The 14156-nt window shown below is 40.1% G+C and overlaps 1 protein-coding gene across 1 annotated transcript in view; it reads left to right on the forward strand.

The window, feature by feature from the left end:
- GNAQ (G protein subunit alpha q) overlaps window positions 1-6457 on the forward strand; it is a 290132-nt gene extending 283675 nt beyond the window's left edge. The window contains exon 7 of the mRNA XM_027105652.1: window positions 3474-6457. Within this exon, the coding sequence (XP_026961453.1) occupies window positions 3474-3664 (191 nt within the window). The 3' untranslated portion in view covers window positions 3665-6457. The remainder of the gene's footprint in view (window positions 1-3473) is intronic.
- Window positions 6458-14156: the final 7699 nt, after the last annotated feature.

Below are 14156 nucleotides of genomic sequence, written 5' to 3' on the forward strand. Positions count from 1 at the left end.
CAATAATTTCCCCAGATATCCCATCACTATGAGTGTGAGCATCTTCCTTCTAACATGTGCCTGTTGTGAATTTTTTTTTTTTTTTTTTTTTTTTTTGCGGTATGCAGGCCTCTCACTGTTGTGGTCTCTCCCGTTGCGGAGCACAGGCTCCGGACACGCAGGCCCAGCGGTCACGGCTCACGGGCCCAGCCGCTCCGCGGCACAAATCCGCATCCCCTGCATCGGCAGGCGGACTCTCAACCACTGCACCACCAGGGAAGCCCCATTGTGAATATCTTTAAATCCCAAGATGTTTTTTACTGTCCATCTCCCCCAGTAATACACGTAACGCATACAGGAAACTTGGCCGTGGAAAAAGAAAGACAGACACTGATTGTTATTCATAAAGCAAACACAGCTGTCATTCCAGGAGACTTCAAGCCCTTGTAAGATGAGCTAAGACAGAAAAAATTCTAGGCCCACTCTGCAGTGATATTTTTATCATAAACATGTTTATAGTATTCTAAATTTCACACTTCCACATTTCTGCACTTACAAGGTCTTCATTGTAATGAATGCCATTTCTGTATTTCTCTTCGGGAAGGAAAATTACCATTTCTACATGGACTTGAATTGCAAAATTGTCCATAGAGACTATGGAATTCTGTTACTGCTATGATGACTAAAAGGATTTCTTTGTAGTTTATGTTTATTCAAATAGGAAATTATGCTTAAAAACGTAACAGGTTCCAGGTGCTCTTCCGTGAACTTGAGTCTTGTTCTGATATACTTTAGAGTTAGAAAAAGAAAAAGTAGACCTTTCTTTCTCAAAAAGAATAAGTACAAAATTCATTCATAAGCCAGAAAGATAGTGTTCTTTTATGAAAATGAGAGGCTGCACCAGTTCTAACAATCTATTTGTCCTGGTTTTAAATATTTTTATTACTGCTATGGAATTATTAACAGTAAGTACATCGAATAAGCTAGGACATTAAGTGATTATATATATTACATATTTGTAATTGTGTAACTTTTTAATTCATTATGATGCCAGCCTTCTTAATCATTGACAAAAATTTTAATTCTGGGCTCTGAAGTTAGAAATTCAAACATTCCTTTTGTAAATTGTACAAATGAGAATGATCCGTTTTCATGGCTCTTTCTCCCAGTTTCCAGCAATGCTGGATATAAAGTTATTTGCAGTAAGATTGGTTTGAAAAGTTTTCAGGTTGGCTGTCTGAAACTCACGGTGCATTTTGTTAGAATGTGCAGGCCCTCGGTAGAAATTTCAAAGATTTCTTTGTCCCAACCAGTAGATAACAATACTGACAGAAAAAAATCTAAGCTGTGGATCCCAAGAGGGTCTTCTGAGAGAGGAAGAGTGGAGGTTATAGCGCAAGACCTTCTTTCATGGTACAGAACTAGAAAAAATGGGAGAAATGCAGATGTATAGTGCCACAAAGACTCATACGAGAAAGGTGCTCAATCCTTGATAGGTGGTGGTGGTGCTTTAGTGTTGCTTTTAATTTACAAGTTTTAAATTAATATATTTATTAGGATCTATTATGCTCTATTGAGATATAATTCATATACCACTTAAAATCCACCCATTTGAAGCGTATAATTCAATGCTTTTTGGTATGTTATGTTAATTTTTTTAATTCTGGTAAAATATATGTAACGTAAAATTTGCCATTTTAACCATTTTTAAGCATGCGATTCAGTGATATTATAATTACACTCACAGTGCTTTGCAGCCATCACTATCCCCACAACTTTATCATCACCCCAAACAAATTCTGTAATCATTAAGCAATAACTCCCCTTTTCTCCTCCTCCTAGCCTCTGGTAACCTCTAATCTACTTTCCGTCTCTATAAATGTGCCTAATCTGGGTACTTCATATAAGTGGAATCATACAATATTTGTCGTTTTGTGTCTGGCTTATTTTACTTGATAAAGTGTTTAAGGTTCATACACGTCGTGGCATCTATCAGAACTTAATTGTATGTATACACTACCTTTTGTTTATCCGTTCCTGTTGATGGATCCTTGGGCTGTTTCCACCTTTTGGCTATTATGAATAATGCAGCAATGAAAATTGGTGTACAAGTATCTGTTAGAGTCCCTGCTTTCAATTCTTTTGGGTATATACCTAGGAGTGGAATTGCTGGCTCATGTGGTAAGTCTGTGTTTAGAGTTTTGGGGAATCATCAAACTGTTTTCCATTTTCCATTCTCAGCAACAATGCACAAGGGTTCAGATTCCTCCACATGCTTGCTGACACTTGTTATTTTCCACTTGATTTGATTATAGCCATTCTAGTAGATGTGAAGTGGTATCTTATTGCGATTTTGATTTGCATTCCCTAATGATGTTGAGCATCTTTTCATGTGCTTATTGGCCATTTATATATCTTCCTGAGAGAAATGTTTATTCAGGTCCTTTGCCTATCTTTTTATCAGGCTGTCTTTTTGTTGTTGAATCGTAGGAGTTCTTGGTATATTCTGGATATTTACCCCCTTAGCAGATATGTGATTGATTTGCAAATATTTTCTCCCATTCTGTAGGTTGTCTTTTTTTTTTGTCATTTTTTTTTAATTTCTTATTGAAGTATAGTTGAATTACAATGTTGTGTTAATTACTGCTGTACAGAAGAGTGTGTAGGTTGTCTTTTTACTTTCTTGATGTCCTTTGATATACAAAAGTTCTTAATTTTGATGAAGTCCAATTGATCTGTTTTCTCTTTTGTTGCCTGTGACTTTGGTGTCATATCTAAGAATCTGTTGCAAAATTATTAAGTAACTTCTTCATATATCCTGGTAAATGTACCATAATCCTTCTAAGACAGTGCTTGGCACATAAGAGACCCTGGATAAAAGTAAGAAAATGTAAACCAACTTTTAAAATCATCACACGTAGTGAATTGAATTCTCATAAATGTGGTTTGCTCAGAAACACCAGAAGTGAGGCTACAGAGGACAGCTGTAGATGGACCAGACCTTAAGGAACAGGTTTTGTATTCTGAGAGAGATTTCAGTCTGGAGAATGTAAAATGATCCATCGTGGAGTGGGGGAGGGGAGACACACAGGGGCAGATTGACAGGAGAGCCTGAGGCAGTTATGTTGTACGCATGCTTATTATGCAGCTGAAACCAGCTCAGTTAACTCAGCCCAACAGAAGTAAACTAATCACACCCCTACAGAAGGTTCTGCTGTGGCTCCCTATCTCCCAAAGAATCAGAGCTCAACTTAGCCTGCCCTTCAAGCTGTCTGCCTGTTTTCACCTAATCACATTCTGTGGATGGATGGAGATGAATGGATGGGCAGGTAAAGTGACACAGAGGAGCAATTACACATAGTAGTGTTGAGGACGGTGCTTGTAACAGATCCAGTCTGCACTGAAGAGGTCTTTATGAGCATCAGTAACCACTGACTGAGCAAATGCCTTAACAGATCAGCTGACCAATGTCCCTTTCCTCCCTTGGCCAACAGGACCCCAGCGAGATGCCCAGGCAGCTCGAGAATTCATCCTGAAGATGTTCGTGGACCTGAATCCAGACAGTGACAAAATTATCTACTCCCATTTCACATGCGCCACAGACACCGAGAACATCCGCTTTGTCTTTGCCGCCGTCAAAGACACCATCCTCCAATTGAACCTGAAGGAGTACAATCTGGTCTAATTGTGCCTCCTTGACACTGCCCTTCCCTTCCCTGGTGGGCTATTGAAGCTATACAAGAGGGACTGTATTTCTGTGGAAAGCAATTTGCATAATACTAATTTATTGCCGTCCTGGACTCTGTGTGAGCGTGTCCACAGAGTTCGTAGTAAATATTATGATTTTATTTAAACTATTCAGAGGAAAAACAGGATGCTGAAGTACAGTCCCAGCACATTTCCTCTCTTTTTTTTAGGCAAAACCTTGTGACTCAATGTATTTTAAATTCTCAGTCATACTCACAAAGAGCTGTTTCTTCCTCTCTCTCTCTCTCCCCTCTTCTTTTCTATTGAGCAAAATGAAGCTGATTTTCCTTTTCCTAACCCATCCCTTCCTCCTGATTTTTCCCACATTACAATGGCCTTTATCCTAGTTCCATTCTTGGTCAAGTTTTTCTCTCAACTGATACAGTCAGGACAAGTGTCATTCAATTTAAGCCATCAACATCAGCTTAATTTAACAGTTTGTAGTTTTTGCTGAAGGATTATAAGTATTAATACTGTGGTTTTAAATGTATTGCTCTGGATATACATGTAGAGGTTTTTTTATATAAATACATTGTTTTGCCTCACTTTGGGCTGGGACAGTGGATGCCCATCTAACGGTTAAGTGTCTTTTTTTTTCTTTTTTTTTTTTTTTTTGGATTTCTACCTTCAGCCATAGCTTGGTTGCTCAGTGAACTGTACATAAGTCAGTAAGGCAAGGGCCAAGACACACAGAAGTCCGTCCTTTTGAAATGCCATGTGCCATTGTCCTTCCTCCTTTCCTTCCCTTTTTTTTTTCACCTTGCTTTCTTCAAACTGCAGATGCCAAAAAATAATGCCAAGAGACACTACATTATTCCAATGGCTGCTACCCAGATCCTTTTCATAGGTTGCTCTTAATTTTTTTTTCCTTCAGTTCAAACTTTTCCTCCCTTTTTTTTTTTTTCTTAGTGTTTGGGCCACAATTTTTAAAATGACTTTTATTAATGGGTATGTGTTGCCAAAGCTGGCTTTTAAAAAAAAATTTTTAGTAAGAACTTAAAAGCCAGTATCTTAAAATGTAAGAGAGTAAGACTGTGAAGGCTAAAGTGTTTGGCTGCGAATGAACCTGAAATACCAGTTGCCAAACAGTTGGTCACTGTCAACTTGACTCTCATAGTCCATCCTTTTCTTTGCCCTTAAAATCATTGTTTTGTGTCCACATTCCATGTTGAGCATCTAAATCAACAATGTGGAAAAGCTGTCCTGTGTGATACCCCATGAAATCTGCTTTTCTCTCTTCATTTGAAGCCAGTTTTACTCTCTTTGTGGTCTTTAAGGTCAAGTAGGTCTGCCAAGAACATTGGTTGATAGTATTATTCTGACACCTTTAATTTGCAGAATCTGAAGTTACAGCTCGTTTACCATCTTTGGGATCTTAAACTGGTGACTGGCTGAGTTGAACTTAAGGAAGATTTGTGGACCGAAACTCAAAAGTAACCTCTCTGTTCTGTAGAACATGTATTTATAAAACTGAACATAGTAGGAGAGAGATTTGGAATTCTATATGTGCAATTTTTCAACCAATGCAAAAAACACAGCACATGTATTGATGAGCTTCTGTCAAGCAGTTTGAGTTGAAATATGATTTAAGAACATAAGTCATGACTGTTTTAAACCTGCTGGGAAGTTAGAATTAGGCCATGATGCTGGTCTCAGTTTAACTACAATACTATTTGGCACGAGTCTAAACTTTCATATACATATACTATTTGGAACAGTAAAGGAGAGGGAGAAAATCAGTGGCTTATCAGATGAGTACCAGAGTTCCTAAGTAGTAATGGGATGTTCCCATTCTTTACTCTCCCAGCCTCAAACTACACAGGTTACTTGGTTTTTTTTTCCTCCTTATTCAGAAAGCACCTGTAATTTAATGAAGAAACAGACTGCCTGTAGGTTTAGTGCAATTACGAATGCTCTAATCATTGTACATACATCTCTCCCTTGATATTGCATCATCCATCCTGGCTTTGTAATCATTAATTTTTTGGCAGATTGAATGTGCTGTATTGATATGTATCTATGTAATTGTATTGTGTGTCTTGTAGCTAATTCACATTTTGAATAATGTTATTTTATTTACTTTTTTAAGAGAGGAGAATGTAAATTTGTCAGTTTATTTCTGACTAGGGATATTTTTTTTTGTCCATTTAGAAAAGAAAAAAAAAACCTTACTATCGTACGGAGCGGTACTAGCATCGTGCTATATAAAATCATTTGCACATTCCTGAGTAGAGGTATACTGATTATAAGACCCAAAGGTCTTAAGACCCAAAGGTAATTTCATAGCAAAAATCAGTTGGAGCTTTTATACAAACATGGAAACCAACTTTGTAGAACTTTTGCCATTTGACCTAGGATTGGAATATGAGCTTTTATACAATTCATATTCTTATTTGGCAAATATGCACAGTTTAGTATTACCTCTCTGATGGCCTTTATTAGAAAGGCAGTTTTAGAAGCTATTGTGATCCACTAAGGAAATGTTTTAACAGCTAGCGACCACTGCTTGCCTGAAAGGGCGATCTTAAATTTGGTGCAGCAAAAGAAAAAAAAAAGAAAAAAAAAAAAATATAAACAACAACATTTGAAGGCCTACAGTGTGTATAGAGAAAACCTCATCACAAGGTCATAAGTGTTACAGTTTTAGGGAATCAAGATATTCTATTTAATAGAGCTATAGTAGATGTAGTCAATTAAACCTGATCTCAGAGCTCAAAGAAGCTGAGCAAAACAGGGAAAGATTGTTATATTTGTCTTTATGAAATCGGGATGGAATTGCTATGCAGAATTGCGGTTTGTGGTCTCACTGTTCATCTTAGGGTGCATGACAAGATCCCTTCTCTTGAGAAAGGAAAAAATTGATCACCCTAGTTACAGTGACGCATAGAAACCGAATTGTATCCACACTAGTCAGTCGAAGCTAAAGGATTTTCTTTTTTGTTTCTTTGGGGTTTTACTGAAGGGTCTGGGGTGGGAAGGGATTCTTTTCAGTTTTGTATAAAAACGAAGTTTACTCATGCTTTCTATTATTATTGTGATTGCAAGCATTCTAAGCGTGTGCCGCTGGACCCCTCTTGTGATGCTCTCGGTAACAGTAACGGAGGCCTGTGGCGAGTTTTGTGGTGACTTGGGCATGTCTTATTGAAAAACAAAAACACAGAAACCTTTCTTCAGCAGACCAAGGCAAGCAGCCGTCTCATGACTCACTTAACACATTGCAGTGTACCAGTTTACAGATGATTTTTCCCTTTTTGCGTGACATGGCAGTTCCAACCCACAGAGAATCCCTTATTTGTAAATTGGAGGTTTGTACTATGCCTTACAGAGCTTAAATTCAGAAGTTTGTGCCTCATATCTGAAACAAAGGGAAATAATAACAAAAGTAAGTAAATCCCCTCAAAGTGTTTGTTTTTAAATACATTTTCATATAAAGAGCTCTGTTGAATGTCATGAATAGATTGGGGGGAAAAATCTTCTAGAAACCTGCATATGTTGTTTACTAGCAGATGACATCTACAAAAGGTATTTAAGGAACACCTGAAACTTGTATTTTTTTGTAGATTAACTAGCAGGTCTAATATTTAAAAAAGGTAATTCAGCTAAAGGACAATTTACTTTTTGTACTTCAGACTATCTTGATTGTCAAGGTGTACGAACTGTAATTTTAAAATTTATACTGCCACATGATTGTAAATTTTAGTTGTCTTAAGTTAGGAATCAGTGAAAAGCTATTTATGCTGGATAGGGGTCAAAAATGACTATTATTTGCAAAAAATATATAAAAATAATGGGAAGAAAGGGCTGCATAATGAGATACTGCAAGACTCAGATACTGGTTGGAAATAATCAAGTTACCCTCAATTTCCCTTTGTTTTCAGTTTCTCAAAAAGAATGAATGAAATGAAATATAGCAGAATGTTAACCCATATAAAAATAAAGTGTACCCAAATATTGTAACGATATTGCTGCTCTTCTTAAAATTAAATAAGGGTTTAAAACCACTTAATTGGTAATTGACAACATCTCAGTTGACACAGATAAGGTGTGCTTGGTATACTGTTTTCTTCCAAAGGTTATCTTTGGTTAGAAACACACACAAAAATTAAAACTAGTAAGTAACATTGTGTTTATCTATCTCTACATATTTCCAGCATATGTAGCGTTAATAGATCTGTCCTGGTAACTATGTCTTTGGGATTTCATTTTGATTCCATAAAATTAGGAAAAGAAATGGCTTAGTTGTACATGACTAGCTAGAGATTTTTGGAGCCAAACACCTGCTGTTTCGTAGATACTTAGTACACAGTCTGAACTTGCCACTTGTTTTTCTCACAGAATAACCATTTCCTGCTGTCTTCCCAACTACCAATGCCCTTCAATAACCCTGTTGCTTCTAGAAACATCTGTTCAAAGTATGCATATACACCTAGCACATAGTAGGTGCTCAAATATTAATTTCCTTCTTACCTCCCTTATCATGTATCCTCCATTGCCCCATATGATTCCACCCCAATAGTAAGTGGCATTTACATGTTATGAAAACATCTATTGGGTGAAATTGGATCTCACTTGGATAAAGGAATTCTGACTTCCATATAAGCTTTGGTAGACAGAAAAACAACAAGGAGAAGATATTCTTCAATAGAATATTTTTAAGTTTAGAAAAGGAAGATGGAAAATTACTATGTAACTTTGTTCAGGTTACTTCGACTGAAACACATGTTTTTGGTGGATTTCTTTTCCTCAAAGAACTCTCTAAATGCAACTTGCTGGATTCCTCACCTGTCATCATGCTGGAAACCCTTACTAGACCTATGTATTTTAGGGAGTTTTGTCAGAAAAACATTTTTAACTTGCAGTATTTAAAAGAATCATATTTACTGTTCTTAAAATGTCATTCAAATGCATGTATTGTCTATTGTTTGGGGATGGGAACTAGTTTTGCAAAAAAACACCTAATGTTGTATAATAATGCCCCGATGATCTTGCTGGTTAAAAATACAGTATTTTTGGCCATAAGTTTGTACTACAGTTTTCTTCATTCTTGAGTTTTCCTTCTCTTGAAGTTGCCTAAGCCTCTCCAAGAATATTTTTTATTAGAAGGAGTATTGGGATAAGTCTTTCCTTCCTTAAAGCACTTTATACTGCACATCCATTTCCCAAAGTAGGTTCAATAGTTTTTAAACAAACCACCAAAAAAAAAAAAAAAAAAAAGAAAAAAATTCTTTTCCTTTCTGAATATAATCAGAAATTTCCGACTTCTTTAGTGGAAGTTTTCATATTGATAGTGTTTATCAAATTTGTTTAAAAAAAAATACTTGCCCTAATTTAGGTTGCAAGCAACTGTCAAAACAAGTTTAAATAGCTGCTCAATAAAGACTTAGGACAAGCCCCAGTCTTCACCCTGAGGCCATCTCCTCAGTGAAAGAACACGGGGCCTCACAGGCAGAGGGTTTCATTAGAGTTTCTTGTCTCAGCCCTGGGAATTAAAGGTCCACTCCACGTGGGAAAAAGGACCTGGCGTAGGTGTCCCTTAAGTCTGTGATTTTTAGAAACATCGAGGCTTTTGAGATCAGCTAAAAACTAGCTTTTCTTTTTCTAGCAATTTTGTGAAGTTGGGGTGATGGCAGCAAGCGCTTCTCCAGAAAATCGGTGCTTACGTATAGGGACCTGTATAGGGACCTGAAACCGTAACAGAAGCAAGACCTGTTCCTGCTACTTGTGATCAGGTCTTTTACTTGGTAGCCCAGCCCTTGCTTAGGGAATTTTGTGTCTTGCAAAATACTGTTCCGTCCATTGACTTTAGAGAAGAAAGTGTCATTTTTACTTAAAAGCCTTAGTTTTAAGGCTCTCCTATCCTTGCACGTTTTAGAGACCCTTTCCAGTAGGTGGTGTCCCTTCTCTCTGGATCTTCCTGTGAAGGGAATGGTGTGCCTGGGGACTGTCATTAGTACGGGCCTGGAGTGACAGTTCCCACAGCCTCTCTGCCGAGGAACCGGGGTGTTAAGCAGCCCCCTAGCGCTCCTCACTCTGTGGCCTTCTTGCTGGGGCCTGACCCCACCAGGAACTGACCTTGGTCCATCTGCGTCATCATCTTGAAGAACCCCGCCCACAGAAAGAGACAGGAACTTGCTGAACATTATTTGAGCCAAGTATTTTAACTTGATCTTTCAACTCACAGGTCAAGCCTGCCTAGTCTGATTTTTTTCTGTGCTATCCTGGGAGCAATAAAAGAGTAGCTGGTCCGAAAGCTGCTCTACCTTTCTCTTCACCTTCCCTGTCTCCTCCCATTTTTTCTCTTAGGATGTGACAGCCGGCATGCTGCCTCTTGAGAAACCAGTTAGACCACAGCAAAGAGGTGGGGGGAGAACTTGATGCTGAGGAACAACAGTAGTTCGTGTGAGAGTGCGTACAGAGCAACTTCTAATCGTCATCAGCCGGTGTCTTGCTTTTCTCTAGTCTAATTCTGAGTTGTTTCCATGTTCATCAGCGACTTCATATTTAAAGCCTTTACTGAAATGTTGATCAGGGTTGGACAGTGGAAGGCAGTGGTTGAGGGTGGGTTTCTGGTTGGTTCTTTTTGTTCTAAGTTATCTATGTGTTACCATTGTTTCTTTGTTTCATTGCCACGGCTAATGAAATACAGATCCAGCTATTATGAGGCACTGAACTCAGTCTATTTTAAGGGAGCCTCCCTTAGGTCCCTGCAAAACAAGGCCTTGGTTGTAAAATGTGGGTCTCTTTAAAATCTGAGATATACAGGGAATTCTGAAAAGATTCTTTTTGAATTCTGATGCCTCAAGACTTTAAATATGATCTGGGTTGAGGCTCTCTCTTTCTGTTTTCTTCAAGAATGCAAAGGCCAGATATTTTTCTGTCCCAAAAGCCTGTGGGTAAGATAGGCAACTTGCCTCTTTAAGAGGGTAATTAAACCAAACCATAGTAGCAAAGAGCCGATGGGGTTCCCTCAGCGGGCCTTCCAGGCCCTTCCACCGCACTGCTTCGGCCCTCGGTGGCCTTGGAGGAGGAGTTCCGCAGCTTAGAGGACTATATGCCTGTCCCATCGAGACAGGCTGCATAAAGGGCCCCTGGAACTTTCACCCTGTTCGCAGTTTGCCCAGTGTGTTTCTATGGTGGATATTTTAAGCATCTTTAGAAATGAGAGTCCCAGGAAAAGAGATTGGCAAGTGAAGCTTGGCAAACCCTGGAAGTCTGTAAATGGAATTCCACATCATGTACCCAGCTACCAAGAAGCTTCCATAGCTGCTCACAAGACCATGTTTGTGTCTGCTCTGGGGTCCCCTCACCTAGGGCGCCATGCCTATTAGGGATCCCACACTGCCTGCCACGTACTGTCCAGTCAGGGCGCCAGCCGGGGCGCCCCTGACGTGCAGGGTCCACGTCAGGAATGTAAATGCCATGGTTATTTTCCCAGGCTCACGGCAGCATTAGCAAAGGGGCCTGCTTTCTTTTCGTGGAATACAAAACAACCCAGCCAGTAGTGTCCTGATAAATGGTTAACAGCGGGGGAGCAGTGCAGGATTATGGTACTGATTGGTAGTGAGTGCTGATTTCCATGGTTGAAATGTTCCGCCACCATGCCCAATTTTAAGCTACTGATTTGTAAGGTCACAACTCAGAGCTGGGAAGAGATGCTAACGATGGACTCTCAAGCTATCCTGCAGGGAGGACACCCTCACTCCCTTAAGACCATGCCTTTCTGTAAACGTGGGAAGCCGGCAGCAGGACAAGCCTACCTGGCTGATTGCACCCAGAGCACATGCATTCCCTTCCCCATAACCTGGAGCTAATTACCAAAGAGCAACCTGCTCACAATAGGCTCAGAGATGAGGCAGCTTGGCTGGAGATACTAAACACTTAAACTCTCAGAAGGAACAGCAGGAATGGGTACACCTGAAACTAAGTCAACTATACTCCAATATAAAATTTTAAAATGAAAAAAAAAAAAAAAGAAGGAATGGCAGGAATGGGTACCCAGGAAGCTGGAGAGGAAAAATGCAAAATCAATTTGGACATCGGATTAACCTAACGCTCTGTGTGCATGTGTGTGAAATGTCTCAGCATTTCCAAGCAGTTCAATCGTTGCTGAACAAAGAGAAAAAGCCTGTCCAAATATTCATACCAGTGGGTGACAAGATTAATCCTAAATCTCTTCAAAACTAATCTCGATACGTATGTGGGTATACGTGTAAAACCTAAAAACGGTTTGCCCTTGAAGTTGTGTACATGTGTGAATACATGTGTAGTCACAGTCAGACTGGCTCATCTCTTGGTTACTAGAAGCATTTAACTCAGTAATGCTTCATACTGACAGGATCAAGACAGAAAAGATTATAAAATCCACAGCTAACCTTTTTTTGTTGCTGTTGTTAATGTTTCTTTTGCCAGTCTTTTCAGGCGCATCTTTAAAGAGCTCTGTCCTAATCTAGGAAAGAACACCTAATTATGGCCGATTTAAAATGTTTTGCATTAATGATGAACCTGAGCTGGGGCTTCCATGTCTCTGAGCAGTGAGGGCCTGTATTTCCAGCACAGACAGGGAGGAAGGGTTTCGAGAAGGTTCGGAAGCTGAATGAAGGCGTCCCTAAATTACTGAGGCCAGGCCTGCGTGTTTAGTGCAGTCACTGTTCCATGTTGTCGTGTACATCCCTGGGTTAAGTCCTCTCTGTGCATACTGCTTGCTTCCCAGGGAGCAGAATGAATTGTCAGAGCCCCAGGCCCACGCCACACGGACGCCTGTACAGAGCCACAGACTCGGGCTGGTCCACACGGCGTGGGGCTGTGCTCTTGTGTCAGTGCTGTCAGACCGGCCGAGGGTGGCCGCCCTTCCATGCCCCCTGGTCCACACGGGGGTCAGAGGGTGGTGGGCGCTGCAGAGGCTTCTCTTTCAAGTCAGGAGCTGCCTGTACCCTCCTAGCACTCTCTGGCCGCAGACGAGAAACCGTAAGTCAAGGCCTCAGGAGTAACGCTTAACAAACCCTGCAGCTTCTGGCCCTCGGTGGGCAAACCAAGGCTTGCCCCTCCCTCAGGGGGTCCTCAGCGGGCCTGAGCGCAAAGGTTGCAGGAACCCACTCATCAGCACCCACTGTGTTGGCTTTTCTCCTTCCCTTGCCTCACTTCCACGCTCATTATGCTTTCTGGGTTCTCCTCGCCAAAAACAACTTGCACCGACATCCTTTACACGGGTCTGCTTTGGGGGAAATCCCAGTAAAGACAATAAGACCATCAAGGGGTGGCTTTCTGTGTGGGCAAGCACCCACAGGGACTTGTCAGGAAATGTCCACAACTAGGGAGAGTGTTTTGAGCCTTTCAGTGGACTCCCAACTGCAGCGGGTGACTGAGGTCCAAGACGAGCACCTGGGACCCCAGCCTGCACTGAATTTGCTACACAGGTCCCACAGTGGGAGCCTGGATATACTCATAATAATACATTGATGAACAAAAATTCTGCCTTTTCCTGGAAGCTGCCACCAAACCATTTTTAAAGATAATCACTTTCAATTGCTGAAGAGAAGTGACACGGACGTTTCCCCCTTGCAGTCACTCTGTTTAGGGGCTTCTGGACTCCTTTCCTCCACCTGCCCAGCCCTGTCTATTCGTTCCAGGATGAGTTCCCACACCCGCCCCGACTGACTGATTCCAGCTGGGTCAGGCCGGCCTCCCTGGAGACACGCATGCACTTTTGTCTAACTCCCCCAGCCAGTGGATGATGCTGACATAATCAGAGGCAGGGAGGAAAGAGGAAAGAATATTCCATCAGAGAATTAGCACATATTGTGACATTTCATTGCTGGGAGAAAAATGAGAGAATAGGGAACATACATTGAAAACTATTACAAAAGTAAAGGCCATGTTCTGAAAGAGAGTGTCTGCCTTCTTTCATAAATTTCTCTAATTTTTGGTGGTTGGTAAAGGTATCTCCTTAAAAAAAAATGAATTAAGGAAACTATGCTTCAGATCTTGATGAAACAAGACTTTCGAATGAGAGGCTCTCTGCCAGTGCAAAAACTATTACACCACAATTGTCAGTACTAATGTCTGAATATATTGTTCTAAAAGATGTTGTATTTAGCTATGTAATTATTAACCAAGTCCTTGGACTAGATTGTAAAGGAAGGAGTCTTTGAGTAGGGGTTACACACCTGTATATTTTGAGATGGTTCAAAGCTAAATAAAATTGTATTCAAAATCAAATGTTATCTTTTTAGAAGGCACTGTCAGGATTCCAAACTGTTTCATAAAACCAGATTTATTTTATTGAAATACTTTTGCTGGGCATAATTCTATAGAGAATGAAAAGATATTTCCAAAAAGAAGGAAACAATGATGACAAAATCTGGCAGTGGCTTAATATGTTTAAGGGGAAAGTTATTCAAAGACATCCATGTAAAAGAGAATGGGCCAATGTG

Source organism: Aethalodelphis obliquidens, unplaced genomic scaffold, assembly GCF_003676395.1.
Source record: "Aethalodelphis obliquidens isolate GAN/ISIS:26980383/991018 unplaced genomic scaffold, ASM367639v1 scaffold7, whole genome shotgun sequence".
In the NCBI taxonomy this organism is placed as follows: domain Eukaryota; kingdom Metazoa; phylum Chordata; class Mammalia; order Artiodactyla; family Delphinidae; genus Aethalodelphis; species Aethalodelphis obliquidens.